Here is a 23,150-nt window from a genome sequence, read left to right on the forward strand (position 1 = left end):
GTCTGGGATTGTGAAGTTGACTCAGCGACTCTCTCTGAAGGACAAACACAGCAAGGAGGACAGGAGCCTGCCGTCCAGACCTCCAGCCTACAGGAGGCGCTCTCTCAGCGTGGACTGGTACTTTTACTCCAACATTTACATCACAGCAAATGAGCCTCAGTCTATGTTAGAAATAATGTCATTTTAAGGCCCATACCGACAGACGGCAACAGACTTCGTTGGGTTTTGTCGGATCAGCGAACATGTTGAATCGGTCTTGGAATATCTGAGAAGTGGCGTACTGTAATCTGGTGACTGTCAGCGTTAGTCTGCCTCTGTCGATGCAGTGTGAGTTGGCCTTTAAACAGCTAAAAACCAGTTTAAGAGAGGTTGACCAGCCATTTGGACTCAAAAGATTGCAAGGAAGCCATGTTGGCTCTGAACGCTGCTGTTTTCCCATGGTTTTTCCTCTGCTCATCTCCACAGACATCATGACTCCAGTTATGACTGCCTCTCTCTTCTCCACCCTCCCCATCTGTCACGGCTTTTGCATGTCCAAAACTCACAAATGGAGTCACTTCCAAGATGCATACAGAAAAGATGAGCTTTTCTTGGGAGCTTTTTTTTTCTGAGATGATAAACATACACATAAGGCACAAGAATCTGTCTGGCATTTATTTTACTTTGACCAGAATTACTCATTTGGCAACACAATTTTTCAAGTCAAGTCAAATTTATTTGTATAGCCCTTTCACAAATTGTTTTTTAAAGCAGCTTCTTAGAAAATCACAGTTCATTTTTATAATATCCTAATATCTTTATACCATATAGTCGCATCTGTGCGATAATATAGTTAAAATTTTGTAGTGATATAAACAATCATTTGAAATTTGCTTGGGTATATATTGCCCTATGTGCGTATAATGTACGTATGCAAATAAAGTTAGACATTCTTATCCAACTTTATATAAAGAGCTGGGCGATAATAAAGTTACATTTTACGATAAATATAAAATGTCAAGCAGACTGTTGTATATAATATATATCCAACCTCATATACAGAGCTGTGCCATAATGTTCAGATGACCTTAAAAGGTCTTTAAATGAATATTTTTGTAATCCTGCTTGTATGCACTTTTTATTTCCATTTTAAGTTTATGTGCTTTTCTTTGTGCATGAGAAGAGGTGCCTATCGGTGGCCGCATCTGGGTCGTGGCATATGGCAAATTGGAAGCCGGGCTCCAGAGACGCATATAACTCCGGGGAGTCTCGGGGCGGCCTGTCCCCAGGATGTAGTCACCCTGGCTGGGCACGATGAGGGCTGGGCCCCCCTGTTTTTGGGACCGCGCAGAGACTCACGCAGACTCCCTGTCACCTCCTGCACGCCGAGCTGTCTGTCGCCAGTGCCTCTTAGACTGGCCTAACGTCACACACACACGTACGGGGCCGTTGCACAAAGACACATCCACGCACACGCATTCATACATTGATTGATCCTGTGCTCACATGCGCTTCTCGTCCCCCTGCAGAACATCCCCATGGCGACGGTCTTCTGTCTCTGCTCATCAGAATTAGAGAGATTTGCCCCCTGGGGTGGGGGGGCGAACAGGTGGCGGGCAGTTGAACTCGACACAGCAAACACTCTCACAGGGGAGCGACTACTACTGTGACAACACACCCGCATACCGGCACATGCACTCAAATACTCCCGCGTTTAATCTCTTAATCTGACTGGATTAGAACGCAAACGGCCAAGGCAGAAACACGCAATCATGCAGACGTACGCGTGATGGGAAAAGACTTACGCCTTTACTGCGTTAAACAAACTCCTGTTCCTGTTCTAATGCTGCCGAAAACACATTTCACCCCAAAATCAAAAGAAAGAAATTATATTTCACATAATGAAAAACCTATTTTTGGATTATTTAGATGTTTTACAATCTGATGTTTCCATTGCTGTAATGCAAAATGGTCTAATTGTGAAAAAACCCTCAATTTTTCAAGGTTTTAAACATTTTTTAAGGCAAAACCAGTTTTTTTTTTTTTCATGCACTAGTCAATTTTAAGATTTTGCGCTATTTTACATCCGCAACTTGTCTTCTTTCAGACTAGTGGAAAGAAAACTTCCAAAATACACATTTAAGATTATTTTATTACATTTGATCTGTTTGCATGTGTTGAATTCAAAATGCAATGCATGTCTTTTAAAAGGCTGTTTTTTTTATTTTTTAATAAAATTTTTTAGTACATTCAGATTTCTGCTCTGGAAATGAATGCAAATTAGTGCATGTTTAGTTAGATGAATGTATCATTTGCATATTTAAACAGAACATTTCAGAGAACTTGTAATACGAAACAGTTGTCTTGATGTACTGTGATTAATCAACTAGGGAGCGTTTGGTGATTTCTCTTAGTTACATTATTTTCACCCTATGTAGTGTCTTGCCTTTTAGTAAATTTATTATGAGAAAAGGCTGAAAAAGGTACAACATCCAGATGCATTATAATAATGAGAATATTCTTTGGAAAAGTGCTTAATTGTCATTTAAAATAAAGGCACTTATTACAAATATACTTTGTTTATGCAGAATATAATATACAAATTTCTTGAGTTTTAAGGTGAAATGTGAGCTGGACACGTTCTTGTGAGATTCTGATTGCTGAAGATCTCTGTGGTGACATGCAAACCTGTCTGCGTGTCTTTCAAACGGGGAGGGAATCAACTGATTAGCTTTGATTCCCCATTGTGTGTGTGAGAGGTCGAAGGGTTAGACTGGCTCCACTAGGCCTGAAGTACACAAGAGAGAGAGAGAGAGAGGGGTTCTGTTGACCCTAGTAACACACACACACTAATCGGGAATACTGTCCTCGCTGCCCCCCTCCTGTTGCTTACTGTCACACACACTCCCCCTCCAAATTTTGGCTGGTCGGACTGCAGTCTGTCTGGTGCCAAGAATCAAATTTCCGACTCTCCTTCTCGCAGCCACATATAACCCTCGTAGAGGAGTCCCTCTGCCCCCTTTACGTCTGTTATAACCAACTATTCTGAAAGAAAGAGAGATGTCGCCCGCTCTTTGCGTACATGTCTAAACATTTTGTTTGTTTGATTGATGACGACGTGAAAGAATCAGCCTGATTGGTGTTTCTCGCACACATCCGTGCATTGTGATCGTTGTGTCTCTTGCATCTTATGTATTTACGTGAAATCCATCTCAGCATCTTTTTGCAGTTGATTAGGATCAAAAATTTATCTCTAAATTTATACTTTATTGACCTCATTACATCTCAGAATTAGCGTAACAAGTAAAAACTTATGTCTATTCATGATTACAGCTATACAGTAAGGAAATAGTGTAGAAAATAGAAATAGAAAATAATTTAGTTTGATATGCCATAACCAGTGTTACCTGATTTTAGTGCTTTAATATTCTGTAAGACAATATTAATTTAAGAAAATGAGTAGAAACTGCAAGTTGTAATTGTGATATTTCATTAATGCCTCATTATATAGAAGAGCTAAATTTAGATTCTAATTTTTTCCAGATTTTAAATTCAGAATTCTAAATTAAATGTTAAATAATCTACTGATAATCGTGTATTATGTTTTTTTTTTATTGTTTAAAGATACATAATCTATAGTCATACATTTTGCTGTTGTCAAGAGACGATATATAAACTTTTTTATGCAAAAACATTTTATCCTTTGAAAGTCGAAACTAACAGTTTTAAACCTTTTCCCATTTCCCACCTTTCACTCATTCCCAACCGTTGCTGTCAGTTCTGTTTATCTGTCTGACTGTTATGTAAAAAGTGACATTCAAAGTCAGTGTGAATTGCCGTCTGCGACCCAAAATCTCATGACATTTACTTACATTTTTCATAAAAATCGATTTGACTATTAGTGAACATTATTGAATAGCTCGCCTAGCCTATATGATGTCAATGAAAAATCATTTCAGATGAAGAACAAGTGCGCTGGTGAATAGGTCAGAATACAGCCAGCAACAGAACGTTGAAGTTGTCATTTCTTTTCTGTATAGCAACATCAGATCTAAAACGAGTGACACAAACTCTTCGAACGACCTCTCCAGCTTTTATCATTGTTTCACGTGAAACGCGGCAGATAATTTACCGGCGGCCACATTAGCAGTGGTATCGGGTAGAGTTTGATCTCGGAGGTAAATGTGAACATGTGTTCGGGGAAACGGTAAAGAGTAATCTCTTACCATCAGTGAGCTCAACACATGCACATGTGTGCGGGATTGCATGTGTTTATATGCGCCTACTGTTCTCAATGGCTATTATTCTTAGACGGAGGCATTACTCACAAAATTTTCCATACTATGGCCTATTCTCATTTAGCCTTGACTTACTGGACGTGTTAAATGTGCTCGTATTTGTGTGCTAAATTTTGCTTTGCCTTTTGATGTGATGCCAGACACAATCCCCAGATATCTGAGCACTTTTGCCCCCAACTTGACTCTGTGCGTGTGTGTGTGTGTGTGTGTGTTTGTGTGCACATGTAAATAATTGTTTGATGCTGTGTGTACAGTCCTGTCCAAATGTCCTACGTTTTTTAAATGAATACCATTTTTTAATTACAAAAATCAACATGAATTCAAAAATGTCACAAAAGAGACTCTTTTGGCACTGAAGCTACATAAAACTCGAGATTCAATGGAAGAGGAAAATCAGACTGTCACATGATCAATGTCGCTAATTTACTTACATATGATTAATACATAGAAATATCCGAAATATCACAATGTTTCTTGATTGTAAATGTTTTAATATTAAAAAAATTATCTAATTTCCAGGTTTAAATATGCTTTGGAATCCAATATTCTCAGTGTGGTCTCAGACGTTTGGACCTCACAGTAATTGTGTGGTGGGAAACTGTTTTGTGTGTGTGTGTGTCTGTTCTATTCTATCACTATTCGTCTGATGGGGTGCTGAGACGGCTGTGTTAACATGTGGTGTCCCTGTTTCTTTTGTCTTTCTCTCTTTATCCCTCGTTCTTTCATCTGCTAGTCTTTCATGTGAGTGCGCGCGCTGTTCGCTCGGCAGCCCGTGTGTTCAGCACAAGAGGAGAAACTTTAAGCCCAGAGATCAGCCGCCTTTGAAACTGATCCGGGCTGCCACAAATATACCCACTTTTATCTGCTCACAGCACATACCTGCCCGTTAAAATAAGCACGTTATTATCAGAGCACTCGGAGGTGTTCGCCTGCGTCCGACGCGGACAATGGTCCGTCCTAATACGAGAACATTTGTGACAGTTGTAGTTCTTGGAGCCCTTTGTTCTGTTTCCAAATCTGAAGCCCCTCTGAATGAATCTTGATATCAGGGTGAACATGTTGTTCCTCGAATTATATCAGCGGTCAATCAAAATGGATTTTGCAGTTATTGATTTCTTAAAATTGTACTTTTATTTCCTTGCATTCTTAGTCTATTGGTGAATTTTTTTTTTTTACGTAAGCCTCACTATTTTGTGCTTTATTTTTAAAACAAGAAAACTTAGTTGCAAGAAAGATTTTAAGAGACCAAATTTAGAAAAATAAACGTATCTTGTTATCTTACATTAATTTGGCTTCTAACGTAAATTGATCTTGTCAATATAAATATTGGTAACACTACAGTAAGGACCCATTAGTTAACGTTAGTTAATGCATTACTAAAATTAACTAACAATAAGCAGTTCATTTGTTACAGTTACATTTTTTGTTACATTTTTTTTATCTTTATTAACATTAGTTAATAAAAATACAGCTGTTTATTGTTAGTTTAAGTTAGCTCAGGTACATTAAATAATATTAACAGATACAACTTTTGATTTTAATAATGTATTAGTAAATGCTGAAATTAATTTGTTTTAGAATTATCATTGCTAGTTCGTGTTAACTAACTAATGTTAGCATATAGAACCTTATTGTAAAGTGTTACTGATATGTTTAATAGAAACAAAAAATGCCTATTAAAAATTTTTTTGTGGTGTATTTCTTGTTAAAAAATAAAAATGTTATAAGTATGATGTGTTTATCCTCTAACGATCTTTTTTTATTATTATTTGTGTCCTGACGACAGTGCTGGCAGCATTTTCTTTATTCCTCGTAATTTTTTCTTGTGTAATTTTATTTCCAGGGCCGAATCCAAAATGACTCAACAGATTCCAGACCCCCATCCTCTGATTCCACGCAAATGCTCCAGCACGTCATGTTCGTCTCCTCCGAGTGCTGCACGACGCCTCTACAGAAACCTGTCTGGAAAGTTTCGCACGACGAACCTGCTTCTGGAAGATACGGCACTCCCAGGCCAGTCGGACAAGGACCATCCGCGTAAAACCACCATGGTGAGATGCAAACACTTAAACAAGACCTATACAATAGTAGAAACCAAATTAGTCTCATATAACTATTGAATTTTGACATTTCAGCTTGTTTGACTGACATATAAATAACCTTTTGCAGTTGATGATGCCATTTGAGAAGATCCAAAAAAACTTATTTTTAAAAAACCAATACTGAAAAATAAACCTTTTTTAACCTTCGAAGAACCATATTGCAACTCAAAAACCTTATAGTAAAAAATGGCATTGAAATTTTGTGCATTCATGGATGTGTTTGCATGCATTTTCTACGTGTGTGAGATATATCTGTGCATGCATGTGTAGTTCCAGGGCAACGAGGCTCTGTTTGAAGCCGTGGAGCATCAGGAGCTGGATGTTGTGGAGTCTCTGTTGAGCACCTTCAGTCTGGAGGAGCTGGACTTAAACACACCCAACAGTGAAGGCCTGCTGCCACTCGATATCGCCATCATGACCAACAACGTCCCCATGGCCAAGCTTCTGCTGAGAGCCGGGGCCAAAGAGAGTCCCCACTGTGAGTACACACTTACTGCGATCAAACGCATGCAGCACGAGCCCCACTTTATGAATCATAAACCATACATCTACAGATGTTTGCCACATGCTATACATTACAATAAAGCAGTAGTGGCTTATTGCTTCAATCAAACGGCGGCAACAGCAATGTGATATGGTATGCAACACCAAAGATCAAAACATAATGTCAGTTTCCCCCACACTTTTTATACTGTAGTTATCATTATCTCTAATGAATGTTTTTAAATCGAATACTCAGGTCATATTTCATCCCACATTATATTTTATATTATTTTATGTTATATTTTGGATAATGAATATGAAGTGTAATTTTAGGAGCATTACGATTTTTTAGCATTGTTGCATTAATTAAGCAGCCTCCCATTCTTATTACTGTCATTTGAAATATATATTTTTTAATAAATTAATTAAATTAATAAATGTTGGTATCATGGTAGTTTTTGCTGTTCTGAACTTAATTTATGCTTATTATTGTTTTATTACAGCAATGTAATTTTTGGTGAACATTTTTCAGCAAATTTTTGGGGTGAAATATGATTGGGACATTTCTTGCAATTTAACGATATAAAGTAATATAACTATCAAAGATAATTGGAATTAATTTGCTTATATAAATTTTTTTTTTACATTGGTTACGAACATGGCCCATTCATAACTTTATAATATACTTTTAAAATTCACTCAAGTTTTTTTACACAAGTGTATTGTAGATCAGTATATGAATGGATGTAGCTTCAAAGCCTTAGGAGGAAATACATTGAATTATCAGTGGAATTGTTCTGACTAATCGGATAAAAAGGGAGTTTCGGTGGCACCCACATGTGCAAATAAAATATTGAAGCCATAAACCAATTTGTACACAATAAAAAAAGGTTTTTGGTTTGTTAAACAAAACGAAAAAATAAAAAAACAAGCCGTCTTTTCCTTTCTCGTTATTCTTTTCCAAATTGGAAATGAAATGTTTAAAACATACATGGTGGATGTAGAATTCCACAATTAGAAACTTAGCTCTTGGGGTTAACAAAAAAGTTTATTTTTCAATATTTAAAAAACGTTTTGCAAATATTTCTGAAATCTCTTTTATGTATTCTCTAGTTCTAAGTCTTGAAGGCAGAGCTGCTCACCTGACCTCCCTGGTGCAAGAGGCGGAGCATCGCATAGCGGAACTGGTTGCCCAGGTAACGGGGGAGGAGCCTGGGGAGAGGGAGGAGTCAAACAGAGAGAGACAGCTGAAAACATGGGAATGGAAGCTCCGCCTCTACAAGCGCATGCAGACAGGATACACACACGCCAGTGAGTAACACACACACAACTGTGGTTATAGTTGCTGGTCATGATTCTGAGTGACTTTGTGTTGTTTTCAGGTCCTCCTGAACCTCCCAGCAACGTTCATCTGTCTGTCAGCAGTATCAACAGTCTCAGAGTTTACTTCCAAGAGCCTCTTTGTCACAACTCTGCTGTTATTACCAAATACCGCGGTGAGTGACCCCCTGACTCATCCTGTTATAGGGATGATTTAGATTATACCACCAAAACACATGAACACACACGACTGACTCATCGACTCGCTGGTGAGCATCAGCGGTTTGACGGCCAGCTAGAGAATATGTTCCACACAGCCGAGTGAGATGCGGGTGAGAAATGAAAATATCTCACAAATTATATTGCCAGATTCACACCTCTAGTGTTATCCAGTGTTAATTTATATACTACTAGTTTTTATAAATATTTAGAATTTCTGTCACGCTTGACTCTAGTGAGCACACGACGAAGGAGTATCCAAAACAAAACACACTTTATTAACAAACAGACTAGGAACATGCAGGAGATAACAGGAGTAATAATAATCATAGCTTAACAACCAAATCAACATAGACAACACAATGCAATGATGAACATACAATGCACAACAATGAACTGAGGGCTTAAATACAGACATAGAGTAATCAACGGAAAACAGAACAGGTTGAAATCAATGAACAACCAAGGAAACTAACGGTGACTAGGAACTAAGGCAACACTTGCACAGGAAACACAGTGAAAACGAAACTAAAAATGACTATACACGTTACAATTGGCTTTTAATTTGTTCAATTTTACATTTACATTCATGCATTTAGCAGACACTTTTATTCAAAGCTAATTACAAAAGAGGAGCAAAAGCATTTTGTCAAAGAATTTAGTTGTGCTTTTGTCTTTTTTTTATTTCAATTCAGTTAATTTTTTTTATTTCAGTTTTATTTCAATTAAACAGAAATGTTTTTAATAATTTTAGTTTTGGCATTAGTTAGTTAATGATAATAATGTCATAAACTGTGTCAAAAGAACAGACATATCACACTCGCTTGTAGTTTCTGTCAGACATTAGATTAGATGGTCTCTGAGTGGTTCAGACATCTTAGAAACCTGCTGGTCAGACTTTGTGAACAAATACACTTCAGTATACAAAAATATTTAGCCCTCACAGGGTTACCATACAAAACAAACGATACACAAATACACCAGGTCGCAGTTTGTTTCGCCATATAGAACAAGTACTGTTGAAGTCACATGATCCGTGACTAGTAGGCGCATGCCCACAGCATGGCACGGTGGTAGTACTAGTACAGTACAGTGCATCTTCTAAATGACTGCTTACTTGTGTGTTCCTCAGTGAGCTGGAGCAGCGTTCCTTCATTTACTCCATTGCTCGGTGAGGCGGTAATTGAAGACGTGACTCAACTCCAGTATGACATCACTGGACTTACAGCGGTTAGTATATGGAGTAAAACATAGTACTACAAACAATATTACAATGCATTGATTGGAGTCAAAAACGGTTGAGAACCTAAAGTCATTTAAAAAAAAAAATTATATTACTATTTTGATATTACTTTACTGTTTCTAAGATATAATCATTTAAAATGTTTTCTTTCGTGCATTAAACAGTGATGATGGAGCAGATCACTGCTCTCTTAAATCTCATTTGCACATCTGCATATTCAAACTTTATTCATGATTGGTTGGTGTGAGGCCTCTTGAGTTGCCAATTTTGGTGCTTTATTGTCTATTTTGGAGGACTTTAAGCTCTGAAAATGTAAATTCAAAAAATTTCTTTAATGTTCAACAGATGAAAGAAACTCGGTGACATGAAGTACAGTAAATTATTTCTGAATTTTCATTCTTTTAAATTTGTGCTATATTATTGGTTAATATTCATCTACCTTTGGTTGTGTCAGGAGGAAAGCAAAGTTGTTTCAGAGGTGAAGAGCATTGTGAAGAAAGATGATAAAAACAAACAAAAAAATATTTTATAGAATATATTGAGCACAACAGTGTTATTTAAGTATTATTTATTTGATTTTTATAGTTTAAGTTTTGGTAATTTTGCTATGTTTTGTCATTTTTATTAGTGTTTTTTTAAGCTTTAATTTATTTTTATTGATATAGATGACAGATATATCTGTTGAGCGCATGAATGCAGTGATCTCGTCATTGCAACTCGATTTCTGCTCACAAATACTTTCATCATAACTAACTAACAGTGCAAACACGATGTAAACAAGAGATTCATTGTGCAGTGAAGAGACAGCATCATTGATTATAACGGGAGTTTTGGCGAGAGAGAAATTGCAACTGATTTTCCAATAAATCCACAGTGAAATGTACCAGACAAACAAATAATGCTCTACTGAGACATACATATAATTAAAAATAAATAAGCACTTTCCTAGCAGGATGGTAATGTTGTTTTTAGTCCAGTGATCCTGTATCTCTCTTATCTCCTTCTCATCTCACTAATGCACCAAAGACACGATGATGTAGAAGTAGGCGTTGATCTAATTCTTCAGAGGTGGTCTTTCATCATGTCATGATGTGACAAAATCTTCGGAGCTTGATTTCAATAAAAGCTGTTTTTTGCCTAACAAGGATGTTTTGAGTTATTCTTATTGTACAATGACCTCTTAACTGTCAAAAGATAAAGGAAAATTGTATATTTAAATATAACACAGATCTACCTCTTTTTACAGGGCACATGCTGTCATGTCCAGTTATCAGCATATAACATGAAGGGATGGAGTTCACCTCAGATATCTGAACCTGCTTGTGCTACACCCTCAAGTGAGTATACAAACACACACATATTCAACAACAACAAACGGGACAGATATTAGTCATGTTTTGCTTTCTAAGAAGTTGCATGACGTATCGTGCGTGTGTGTGTGTGTGATCTATGTTTGTTTGTGTCTGTTTACGTCTGGCTTCATTTGTGTAATATTTGTGTCCTCATTTTTATGTTTGTGAGGACAAGCCGTCCTTTTCTCTCACAGATTTTAGGGCTTTTTTACATTGAGTGTGTGTGTTTTGAGCATGCTAATTTAATGTGTGTGTTTGTGTTTTCCATTTCGACTCCCTCTGGAAATATTTGCATGTCTGTGAGAGGCTGTAAAGTTGCAGACAGAACGGCTCTTATACACCAACTCAAACACACACACACACACACACACACACTTGTTGTCTCCCTCTACAATTCATGCTCACATACACACGTCGCTTTTCGGACACACTCAGAAATTATTTTCACACAATTTCTCTTATTTACAACTTGTTTGTGTCCTTTATCCCCCTCTCTCTATCTCTTTCATAACACACACACATGCACACACGCTCTCTGCGAGGTTAGCCGGGCTGAAGAGAGGGTCGGTGTTAGACATTCCGGGAATAGAGTGTCCATGTTTTCCCTGCTTTCCCGGTGAATCGGCCTGCAACCAACACACCATCAGAACATCATCCTGTTTACCGTGTGTGTTTGTGTGTGTTCGATGCAGGGATATAAGGCGAATGCTGAATTATTTATTAGCACTTTTTATTAACATTTATTATGAGATTAGCACGCACACATTACATAATCTCAGACCTTCTGCGGCTTCCAAAGATCTGAAAAGATTAGAGACGTTGTGATTTGAAATACTTTTTCATATGCATTTGTTGTTTTCACCCACAATGCACTGTTTTTCTGTTTTATTTTGCAGGTTGGAGGGAGGTGGACGGGTTTCCCCCCCGCCAGCAGGGTCTGAAAGAGGCGTTAGAGCAGCTCCTGGGGCAAATTAAAGGGGCACACCGTCACTGCACATGCCACGGTAAATACTCACTCACTCACTCCGGACCTGAATGAAAAACCTCCTCATTCACGCCGAGCCACAGTGACCGCGACCACAAACATTTAAGCGCTTTAAAACAAATGCTAAGTTAATATTTCAGAGGGGTCGAGTGGGCTGAGCTCGCGTGCTCATGTCTCCTGGGTGCGACTCCGGGGGTCTTGTTTGTTGTTTTTAGTGCATCAGGGCTGAGGGTTTATTTTACTGTGAGTTAAGAGGGATAAATTTGGCTTGACTGTAGGACTAAAACACACTCACGCGTGTGATCACATGCTCCATAAGGAAATCACTGCCTGCTCGCTCCTGTCTGAACACTGATCATTAAACTCTAATTAAGCTATAAAAGGGTCTTTAGAGACACAGTCCTCCCCATCGGTGATATATGCGGCTATTTTGTTGGTCTGTGCAAAGCAGATACTTTACTTCCATTCACACACAGCATAAAGATGTGCACTGATTTTAAATCTCTTGAATTGGGGTCAGTTAAAAAGTCTGGAAGATTATTATCTCCATAAAGTCCTTTTTAGATGCTACACTAACAAAAATATACATAACCTAACCTATATGTATTACTATTTTTTGTTTTGTTTCAATCACTAATTGTTTTTCACCTCAGTGTTTTATAGGGCTGGTCCGAATACCATTTTTTGAGCTGCGAAGCTTCGGTAGTAATGAACATCAAATATTCGAAGCTTCGGAATCTCTATAGCCATTCACATAGCGCCTAAAAACCCGTAGAAAACACTAGGCGCGCTGCGTTCTCCTTTTCCCAAAGCGCTAGGCCGGTTGCGCTCCGGAGGAGTCTGTCGTTGCTAAGCAATCAAAGCGCTTGCGGCTTTCTGAAAAGTTGAGATGTTTTTATCTCGATGCGGCGCGGACGCGCTTGGAAAAAACGAGCGCGCAGCACCGCGACCGCGTCGCTACGGTCAATTCCATTATGAGCATTTGAAATAACGAACTTGAGCACACAAAAGACGCGACATGTGAACAGGCCCTATGTCTGTCTGTCCGTTTGCATTTTGATAATTTCGAGAACCGTTCATCCAAACGACTTCACAAGGGAGTGCAGTGTCGTATTTGGTGCAATATAGATAGACAGGAAAGACGCGACATGTTCAGAATTAATAAACTTTTAATAAACTACAGAACAGCGCGAGCGGGAAGCGACGCGCCTCACGCGAGCAGAGCTTATATGCTCCGAGAACGGACACTGCACTAGTGATATAAAACACACACACACACACACACACAGATCTTTTAACGTAAGCAATATTTTTAATAAGGTATAGTCTTATAATATTTTTCTCACTGACAAAGTAGATTTAAATAAATAAAAACAAAATTTAATTAAATAAAAACGAAATTTAAATAAATAAAAAATAAAAATGAAATTTAAATAGGCTAAATAAAAACGAAATTTAAATAAAAAACGAAATTTAAATAAAAATAAAATAAAAATAAAATAAAAACGAAATTTAAATAAATAAAAACGAAATTTAAATAAATGAAAACGAAATTTAAATATAGAAAAACGAAATTTAAATAAAGAAAAACGAAATTGGGACGTGACGTCCCAGTAAAATCTCAAAGTCTCCTATATTTCGCAGTAGATTAATTTAGATTGATAATAACGGGTAAAAAGGATAATACATTTTGTTTCTATTATTCTATTTTCCACAATGTCAAAGCAACGCAGCTTAACCCAAAATACAAGCTCAGGCATGCACTTCTGTCCACACACACTCCGCTGTTCTGCGCTATAGCCAGAGAATACTCCCGTTGCAGGAACACTTTTAGTAGTCCAAGAAGAAGCAAATATATTTATTACAGTAAGTAGCTATGTTAAGTTATGTTGAGTATTATATTTCACCAGATTTTAGAGTGTAAAACATATTCAAGCGCGAATGAAAACCGTTTCGAGGGGGATGCCAGATGTGCAAAAAAAAGAAAAGAAAAAAAAAGAGAATATTCGAAAGTCACATTTTCAAATCGAATACCAACCCACCGAACGAATATTTGAATATTCGGATATTCGGGTCCAGCCCTAGTGTATGATGTACACTTCATATTCGTTTAGTGAGTCTAATCGGCAACCTTCTGAATCTTTAAGTTAAAGTTGAAAAGCAATAACTTGCTCCCTGTGTGTTTAGAACAATGCAAACCCCCGTTGAACACCAGGAAACACTCTGTGTCTAAAAGTCTGAGGCATCTCTTCCAGCCCACCAGCAAATTTGTCAAAAATCTGAAAAGGTGAGAGAAAACAACATCAGGAAATGGATGTTGTGTAATCAAACTCTCAACACACCATGTCTTGCATCATCCATGACGCCTCTCTCTTCCTCTCTGTAGAGGTCTTTATCTGGCCTGTATATTTTATAAAGATGAAAATGTCCTGGTGACTTCAGAGGATCAGCTGCCTGTCGTTGAGGTGGACGACTCGTACAGCTGTCACGCACAGGATTTACTTTGGTTCACAAAGGTAACATCGGTGGTGATGATGCACAAAACCAGATTATTTTGTTGAAATTTCTTGAAATAATCAAAGTATTTGTAAAGGTACTGGATTGGTGAGGTGACTTGCTTGTAGTTTAGTTTAGCTTTTGTTTTTTTAATTGTATACATGAGATTACAATTCACAGTGTATCATGATCTTACATAAAGCAACCCAAAATGCAATGTAAAATACACTTAAAAAAAAAAATATATTAAGCTTATTTGACATAAAGATAAGGAGGTTAACGTTAAAATCCAATTTCATTTAAATCAGTTCATTTAACCAAAACTGATTCACTAAAACAAATTCAACCTGAAACACTCATATACACATGCACAGCAATATACTGTATCAACATTTGAGTATTAAACATTGTTTTCATGGTGATGCATGTTGACAGGTGTCACATCTCTGGGAGGAGCTCACCTGGATGCAGCAGTGCATCAGTCCTGCTCACGCCTCCAGTTCCTGTACGCTCCAGACGCGCCTCAAAATGATTCAGGCTGCTGCACAACTACAGGTGAACAAACTAAACGCACCTTGAACAACGTTTTCAAGTTTATAGTCATAGTAGTGATGCACTGAAATGATACAGAAACACCGAAATTGAAATTTAAGTTTTCATTTAGCCAATAACTGAAACTGAAACCGAAAATAAACGTATTTAATAATGATTTAATTAACCAAATTTATCTAATAGTTAAAGAACATACTTTTCTAGCTAACTATTAACATCGTTTGACTTGCCTGAGGTAAATGTAACCTTACTTGACATATTGTTTACAAGCTGTTTTAGTGACGTCTTTCCGCAGTGATTAAGTGATTACATGAGACATGTTACATTTCAGTAAGTTGTACTTTTTCAACACAAGAAATATTAAGAATATTGACCCTGACTGGATTTCTAACCTTATTGCTGAGCTTCCTGTGCTTGGCTCTGTTGATTGTTACAACTCTGCACTTTCTACAATTCTTAAAGTTGTAGCACCAGTGAGAGAACGAGTTGTATCTTTCTCCAAGTCGTCTCCCTGGTATACAAATGATTTGTGTGCACTTAAAGCTGAGGGAAGGAAGATCGAGCATTTGTATAAAAAATCTGGCCTCACGGTTCACAAATTGAGTTTGAACAACACCAGCTGGAGTGTCATCTTGCTCTTAAAACTATCAGACAGGCATACTACTCACATATGATCAATCAAGGTGCTGCTAATCCTAGGACGTTATTTAAGACAATCAATCATCTTCTTAAACCTTTAAAAGAAAAGTATCTGTCCTTCTGATGAGATGTGTAACAATTTGAACAAATATTTAAGTGAAAAAGTCCATAGTATCTATAGCTCCATTTCCTCTGTCTCTCCTGTGCTGACTAGTGAGTCTCATCCTAAAAACTCACTTTCTACTTCCTTCCCTAACTTTGCTACTGTCAGCGATGATGTGATGTGATGTTGACAACTTATCTAACTATAGGCCTATTGCGAACCTGACTTTTGTGGCAAAGGTCCTCGTACAAGTTGTTGTTGGCCGGCTACAGCAATATCTGTCCAAATACAACTTATTGGAACCGTTCCAGTCTGGATTCAGATCCTTGACAGGTTGCGTGTTTTGTTAGGCATCTCTGCTGTTGTGTTCGAATGGTTTGAATCCTATCTAACTGATCGTTTTCAGTATGTTTGTCTGGGGAAAAACAAATCTGAGGCAACATTAGTTCTGCAGGGCGTCCCGCAGGGGTCAGTACTTGGACCTACTTTGTTCTGCATCTATATGTTGCCGCTTGGTGACATTATTAGAAAGTACGGTCTGGGGTTTCATTATTATGCTATGTTAGCACACTCACGGATCCTAATCTCACAATCACAGCTCTTACCGCATGTCTGGAAGAAATAAAGGTATGGATGCATGACAATTATCTTAAACTTAACGAATCAAAAACGGAACTGTTACTTGTTGGTATGCCGGCAGCTTTGCACAGACATAACTGTCTAAATCTGTTCACTGATTCTGAGTTATTGGCTCCAGCATCACAGGTGCGAAATCTAGGTGTCAACTTTGATTCACATTTGTCATTCGATGCCCATATCAAAATGGTTTCAAAATCTGCATTTTTTCATCTCAAAAACATTGCCAGAGTTCAACCTTCTTTATCTCTGCCAGATGCGGAAAGGTTTATCCATGCATTTATTACGTCGAGACTAGATTATTGTAATGCACTTTACTCGGGTCTCCCTGGTAAGTATATTGAGAATTTACAGTATATTCAAAATTCGGCCGGACGTGTGTTCGGCAGCAAAATGACATTTATTGATTGAATTTGTGATGGACAGAATTTGAAAGCTGATAGATATCAAAAGCACAAAACTTATTGGATGGGATTGAATGTTTAGTGAAGTTATTTCTTGCATCAACTAAAAACAGCTTAGTCAATGATTCTGGCTCTCCAAAAACAATTTTCTTTATTGCATTTTCTGCCAAATATTTTTGGTTGCCAAAATGTCGGTGCACTAGGAATGTAAAAATGCATCCAAAAAATCAAGTTGAACCAAATTGTGACCAGATTTAGTATTGTTTTGCATCATTTAGGAAAGAATTGCAATCAAATCTTGGTTATGGTTGATAAATATTTACACTCGTAACATATCTTGAGGTGACGTTTTCCTTTTTTGGTTTGTTTGTTGTGTAGGCTCTCCTTGGCACAGTGGATCTGGGACAGGTGTATTTTGAGCCCATCAAGGACAAGCACGGTAACGTGGTTTTGGTGCTGATGAAGGACGTGAGCGCATGTGCGTCGCTGGAAGGCTTACGCTGGATTCCCGTCAGTAAATTCCAGCTGCAGCGTAGGTCGTCCTCTTCTTCAGCAGACGAGCCCAGCGCACTGGAAACACTCCTCACTACGCTGCACGTGAGTGCTTTACCCACTGAAACACTGGTGTCCATCGCTAATGTGTTGTGCTGTCACATACTTCTAGCATCATGACAAATGGAAGTATGGAAAAAATGTAGTGATCAAAGCTCTGTTATATTTTTAGAATAATGAGAAACATAAATTCAGTCTAAACATTTGACTGCAAGGCAAGACACATCATGCCAGGTTTGATGTCAAACGTCACGGGCTTTCTCGTGTCTCGACATTGACGTCAAGCCTGGCGCGGCTCATTTTCATGCGTCGTATTCAATTTCAGAAAGCACAATGATTGTGGAACAACATTGGAGAGAAAATTACACCATTTTTTTCATCTTTGGGTGAATGAATGCTTCAACTCGACAGGTTTCAATCTCTGATATAAATGAGCCCGAAGTATGAAAATCAGTGGGAAAAAAACATGCAGTAGGCCGCTAGCTACTGTATTCCTCTTTTTATCTCTCTCTTATTACTTGAGTGCTGTGAATTGTGGGAGTATAACAGTAGCATTGTACATTTGATGATTTAGTCTGAACGCTGTAAACACGTCACCCACCGCTGATCGTGTGTTTGAAACTGCTCTGGCCGTGATGTTTTGTCTGAGTGGCTCAGATTTTCCCAGGGGTAAAGCTGTGTGTGTGTGTGTGTGTGTGTGGTGAAAGTGGTTCCACAGCTCAACAACCACATGGCTCCAGAGTCAGTCTCTCAGTCAAATAGTTTAGAAATGATAAACGTGGGTCAATTTCAGGCTATTGCAGGAAGTTCTTCATACCTTTGTGTGTGTGTGTGTGTGTGTGTGTGTCCTGGTAAACACTATGTTGTGGGGACTTTGTTGTCCTCACAAAGGTGGTAATACCAGTCATTTTTGACTTTGTGGGGACATTTTTTAATCCCCAATAGCTTATAGATCATGTTCTCATAAACATGTCATGTTTATTTCATATGGTTTTGGGATGAATTTTGACCTGGACATGTTCTTAAAAAGTTTTTTATAATGAGCCCTTTGTGTGCAGGAGAAACTGGCCTATCACCGGCGCAGCAAGAAGTGTCTGTCTCCGGGCCTGTATCTGGGTTACCTGAAGCTGTACACCTCAGTGGACCAGATCAGGGTGCTCGTTTCACACAAACACCCAAACGTGCTGTGCCACGTCAAAGTACGGGACAACGACCATGTCTCCAGGTGTGACGCATTTATGGCTGTGTTATGCATGAGTTTGTCTATATATATAAATATATATATATATATATATATATATATATATATATATATATATATGTGTGTGTGTGTAATAATTATGTTTGTTTTGTAGGGAAGAATGGCAGTGGCTTCAATCACTGAGTTCGCTCGAGGACAGTGCGCAGGTGTGTGCCGACGCTCAGAGCGCGCCGCATCGCCTCCTACTGGACTTAAGAACCGCTGCTAAAGATTTACTTGGCTACATCAACATTCCCAATCACCAGGTTTGTGCATTCACAACATACCCACACATTGACACATGCAATTTGTTTGATTGCACAAGCAAATTAGTGCCCCTTATTTGGCACCTTAGTAAATCAGGGCCATGCAGTATCAAATACACACATGAAACTGATATAAAACACATGCCGCACGCCTGTTTTGCATGTACTGTGTGTATAAATGGAAAAGCTATGGAAATTTCTACACTGAAAAAAATTTGGTGTAGGATTTACTTTGAAACTATTTTCATACAGAAATTGCTAGTAAATTTCACAAATAGTTACAAAGAAATGACAAGTAACATTGATTTAAACGTGAAATTTCTAAGTAAAAAGACTTTAATAATAATCTTTGTTTTATTTACAATTTAGAAAATAATTAGTCATGGAAAAGTCATGAAAAAATCTAATGATGTCTGATTTGGGAGCAATTTTTTTTTGTCGGTTTGCTTTAGTGAATCATTTGAACTAGGGGTGGCTCGATACCACTTTTTCATGTCCGATACCGATACCGATACCACAAACTTGAGTATCTGCCGATACCGATACTGATACAATACCATACCATATTTTTCTCCCTCTTAATTAAGCTGTTAATAACACGTTTGTCAGGAGGATGCACTGTGATTAACCTAGCCATCTAAAAAGCATCATGCTCAAATAGTGCAATAAATGTTCTACTCCCCTAAAGGAAGAAATACGTAGCCCACAACATCTACTGCTGCTTAATTTTTATTAAAATAATTTTTAAACAGAACTTGTAGCAGCATTTTTAATTATTCAGCACCATTCAATTAATTAAATTTAAAGTCCAACTGTGCAAATAAAAAAATATATAATTCCAGTGCCAAATACTGGATGTAACACAAAACTCTAGTCATAACTTAAATAAGTATAACCTACCATAAAAATAATGGTATCTCCATTATAAAATGTACAATAGAACAGAATAGTACAATAAGCCACTTACAAATTAAACTCTACTAGGCCATTACACCTAATAAAGGGGAAAAACATTTTGGGTAGACAGTCCAAGCTCTAAAGTTTTTCACATGTAACATCTGGGGATCATAGGTGTAATTTGAGGGTGCGACATGTCCCAGCCACTTTTTCTCAGGATCGATATTGCCCCCCACCACTTTTGAAACATTATGAGGCACAGATGTAATACAAATAAATAAAACATCTCCATTTAACAGAGCATTAATTAACATAGTTAGACCTAGCGCTAAAATGTGTTTGTTTTTTTAAATCAAGCTGAGCGCTCGTTGCCGCTGCTATCAGACAGTTGCACGGATACAGTGTTCTCTTGTGGCGCGCGCACAATCTTCACTCGGACGCGCTCCAATCTATCGCCGTTGCGGAGACTCACAAAACAAAATGCACACTTTTTAAAAATAACTCCACACAGCTGACATGATAATTGCTGACAGGTCTCACCTTACTCGTTCTAGCTACTGTTCACGTGACGCCAGTGTTGCCAAGTCCGCGCTCCCTCTCACACCCCGAAACGCGATTGGCTACTTTTTAAAATGCAATTGGGCGGGTTTTGTTGTGAAAATCTGGCGACCCTGCGTGCAGCTGCAGCGTGACGCATGTTGCTCATCTCTCTTTACGGCATGTCTCTCAGGTGTTGTTAAGCATTTGTTTGACAGTTTAGGACTACTCCCGCGATTCATACAATATCCGATCCAGTGATTTTGGCCAGTATCGGACTAATACCGATACCGAATATCGGATCGGCGCACCCCTAATTTGAACCAGTTCATTTTAGTTTAGGGAATCAATCTGAATTTGTGTTCTTTTTTGTGTGAATTTGTGTTCTTTTAGAATCCCAATCCAGTCTGATTAATTCTCAACTAATAAAATATGTGTGCATGCACATTTATTGATTTGACAAGTAGCCATAATAACTAAGCAGTAAGCAGGATAAAGTGCATGATGTACATCATGGTGTGTCATAATGTACCACAAATAGTGTTTCACTGTCACTTATGATCAATTTAATGCACCCTTGCTGAATAAAAGTATTAATAAAAAATAAAAAAACAAAACTATGAAAACCATCCGCAAACCTATACAGCAAAAAAAAGATTGATAATAGAAATACTACTATTTTTCTTCCTCTTCATACATCAGGCACAGGATTTCCGTGTGTATGTGAAGGAGGTGGTTGAGTTGGGGGAGGGCGTGTCTTTCCTGTTGCTCCTCCCACCGTGTGAGGAGGTGTGTTCACCGCCCGGACAGAACCATCTCTGCTCGCTGCGCTCTGGGTTCTTCACCCTCCCGCTGCAGATCTTTGAGTTAGGTGAGAGGACACAGTGTAAACTCATTCACCCACATGTATCTTCTATCCCTGTCACCTCATGTGCACTCATTCTCTCTCTGTGCAGTTCATTTCGAGGCCTACTGCCCTAGTTTCATCGGCTTGTATTGCCGCGTGTCGGCTTTGCTGGGTCTGGAGTCCTTGATGTCCCAGCAGACTTTGCGGGAGGCGTTCTCTGAGTCCGAGCTGTTCGCTGCCAAGCAGAAACATCAGCAGGTTGAGGAGTATTTGCAGGTATTTCTGTCCTCTGTGCAATTCAACACTGGCAGCCTGCCGCTTCAGTTCAGCTTTCATAGGTGTAACTGATGACAGTAAACCCGCAGTAAAAATCAGAACAAACTGTTCAACTGGGGGAATTTACAGTATCATCTTTAATAGATGCAAGAGGCCCAAGAGCTGAGATAAAAATCAGCCGGTGTAATCGGAGTCTACAGCCTGAGTTGTCTACTTAATTCTTTTGACATTTAAGATAAAAGTTTGACAGTCTTCCACCAAATTACATTGATTTACTGCAAAAAATTGTTCAGTTAAAATATGTAAATATATGAAACAAGATCAATTTACTTAGAAACAAAACTTCATGAGATTGTTGTACTATTATATAGGTTATTTAATATTTTATCCACTTATTTTTTGTTACTTTTTTTCCCCTTGTAATATTTTATTCACTACAAACTGTTTGTAGAGATAAAACTGTTTACATTCGATAATCATGAAAACAAATCTCAGATAACGGTTGACTAGGTAACAATGTGTAATTAGACCAAATGTTCATTTTGCGCCGGAGTTCTCCTTTAAGCTCCTTATTATGTAGCCGAATCTGTGCTGGTGTGTATTAGCCGCCTCCAGTTGTCCGTTTGTTTTGCCTCCAGCTAGCGGCGTGACGTAACTGTGACTTTGGCGCAAAAGGGGTCTATACATTTTGTTCAGATCAGAATATCACGCATGTTGTGATGATTCACCCATGTTTCTTTGTGTTCACTTTCAGCATATGGAGGACCTGTGGCGTGATGCCCGGTGGATGGTGATCCTCCAGTCCGCACGATATAAGCATCAGAGCTCCGGAGTGAGTCTGAGCTGGATTATTGACTTCTCCAAAGAGAGTATCACGGAGAAACCAGCTTCCACATCCTCTCAGGTGGACTACCTGCCCTCACCGACACCTTCACCAGAGACCACGCGCAAACACAACGGTAAGTTGGTAAGGCTGTTCTGATCGACCTCTTCATTATATAATCAAATAGAGTACATGTCACAGAATAACTGGACTGTTGCAGGCTTCATGTCACCAGGTCATTAAATACAGAAGAGTATTTGGTGTAGCTGCCTTATCAATTTGGTTTAAATGAAAGACTTGTTGAGTTTTGCACTTGTGTAAAAAGTTTGGAATGTGTTCGCTGTTTATGGATCAATCTGGGATTACATACATCAGGGATTCCCAAACTTAGTTTGTCAGCCAAACATCTTTGATGTACAAAAAAATCTTGAAATCTCCCTGAAAATTTAAGTCAATATTTCAGCAACACATTCACATTCTTCGATGTCGGTTAATGATTACATGACCCCAATTCTCATTATTCACACTATTAAGTAGTTGCTTATTAGCATCCATATTATTATGATATTGGCTGTTTATTAGTACTTATAAAGCACATATTAATGCCTTTATTCTGCATGACCATATTCTACATCCCTTAATCCTACACAATACTTTTTTCATTTATTCATTTAGCAGACGCTTTTATCCAAAGTGACTTACAAATGAGAACAATAGAAGCAGTTAAAATAACAATAGGACAAAAATATGCAAGTGCTATGAACCTTCCCAGTTTAATCTAACGCAGTATGTGTACTTTAAAAAAATTTTTTTATAAAGATAATAGATATAGAATAGAAGATAAAGTGTTAGTATTAATGGATCAAGTGTTGCCGAAAAAGATGCGTCTTCAGCCGTTTCT

The 23,150-nt window shown here is 38.1% G+C and overlaps 1 protein-coding gene across 4 annotated transcripts in view; it reads left to right on the forward strand.

Annotated features, from left to right (window-relative positions):
* LOC130096982 (ankyrin repeat and fibronectin type-III domain-containing protein 1) overlaps nt 1-23,150 on the forward strand; it is a 90,093-nt gene that overhangs the window by 61,602 nt on the left and 5,341 nt on the right. For all 4 annotated transcript variants that reach the window (XM_056263675.1, XM_056263676.1, XM_056263674.1 and 1 more), the window contains 17 exons: nt 1-117; nt 6,121-6,328; nt 6,650-6,857; nt 7,976-8,173; nt 8,245-8,358; nt 9,534-9,631; nt 10,891-10,981; nt 11,893-12,000; nt 14,169-14,268; nt 14,368-14,497; nt 14,913-15,032; nt 17,190-17,408; nt 18,422-18,588; nt 18,719-18,869; nt 21,006-21,174; nt 21,260-21,426; nt 22,181-22,385. The exon at nt 1-117 is cut by the window's left edge and continues 6 nt beyond it. In XM_056263675.1, the coding sequence (XP_056119650.1) occupies nt 1-117; nt 6,121-6,328; nt 6,650-6,857; nt 7,976-8,173; nt 8,245-8,358; nt 9,534-9,631; nt 10,891-10,981; nt 11,893-12,000; nt 14,169-14,268; nt 14,368-14,497; nt 14,913-15,032; nt 17,190-17,408; nt 18,422-18,588; nt 18,719-18,869; nt 21,006-21,174; nt 21,260-21,426; nt 22,181-22,385 (2,570 nt within the window). The remainder of the gene's footprint in view (nt 118-6,120; nt 6,329-6,649; nt 6,858-7,975; nt 8,174-8,244; nt 8,359-9,533; nt 9,632-10,890; nt 10,982-11,892; nt 12,001-14,168; nt 14,269-14,367; nt 14,498-14,912; nt 15,033-17,189; nt 17,409-18,421; nt 18,589-18,718; nt 18,870-21,005; nt 21,175-21,259; nt 21,427-22,180; nt 22,386-23,150) is intronic.

This window comes from Rhinichthys klamathensis, unplaced genomic scaffold (assembly GCF_029890125.1).
Source record: "Rhinichthys klamathensis goyatoka isolate OS25496 unplaced genomic scaffold, OSU_Roscu_1.1 h1tg000209l_1, whole genome shotgun sequence".
NCBI lineage: Eukaryota > Metazoa > Chordata > Actinopteri > Cypriniformes > Leuciscidae > Rhinichthys > Rhinichthys klamathensis.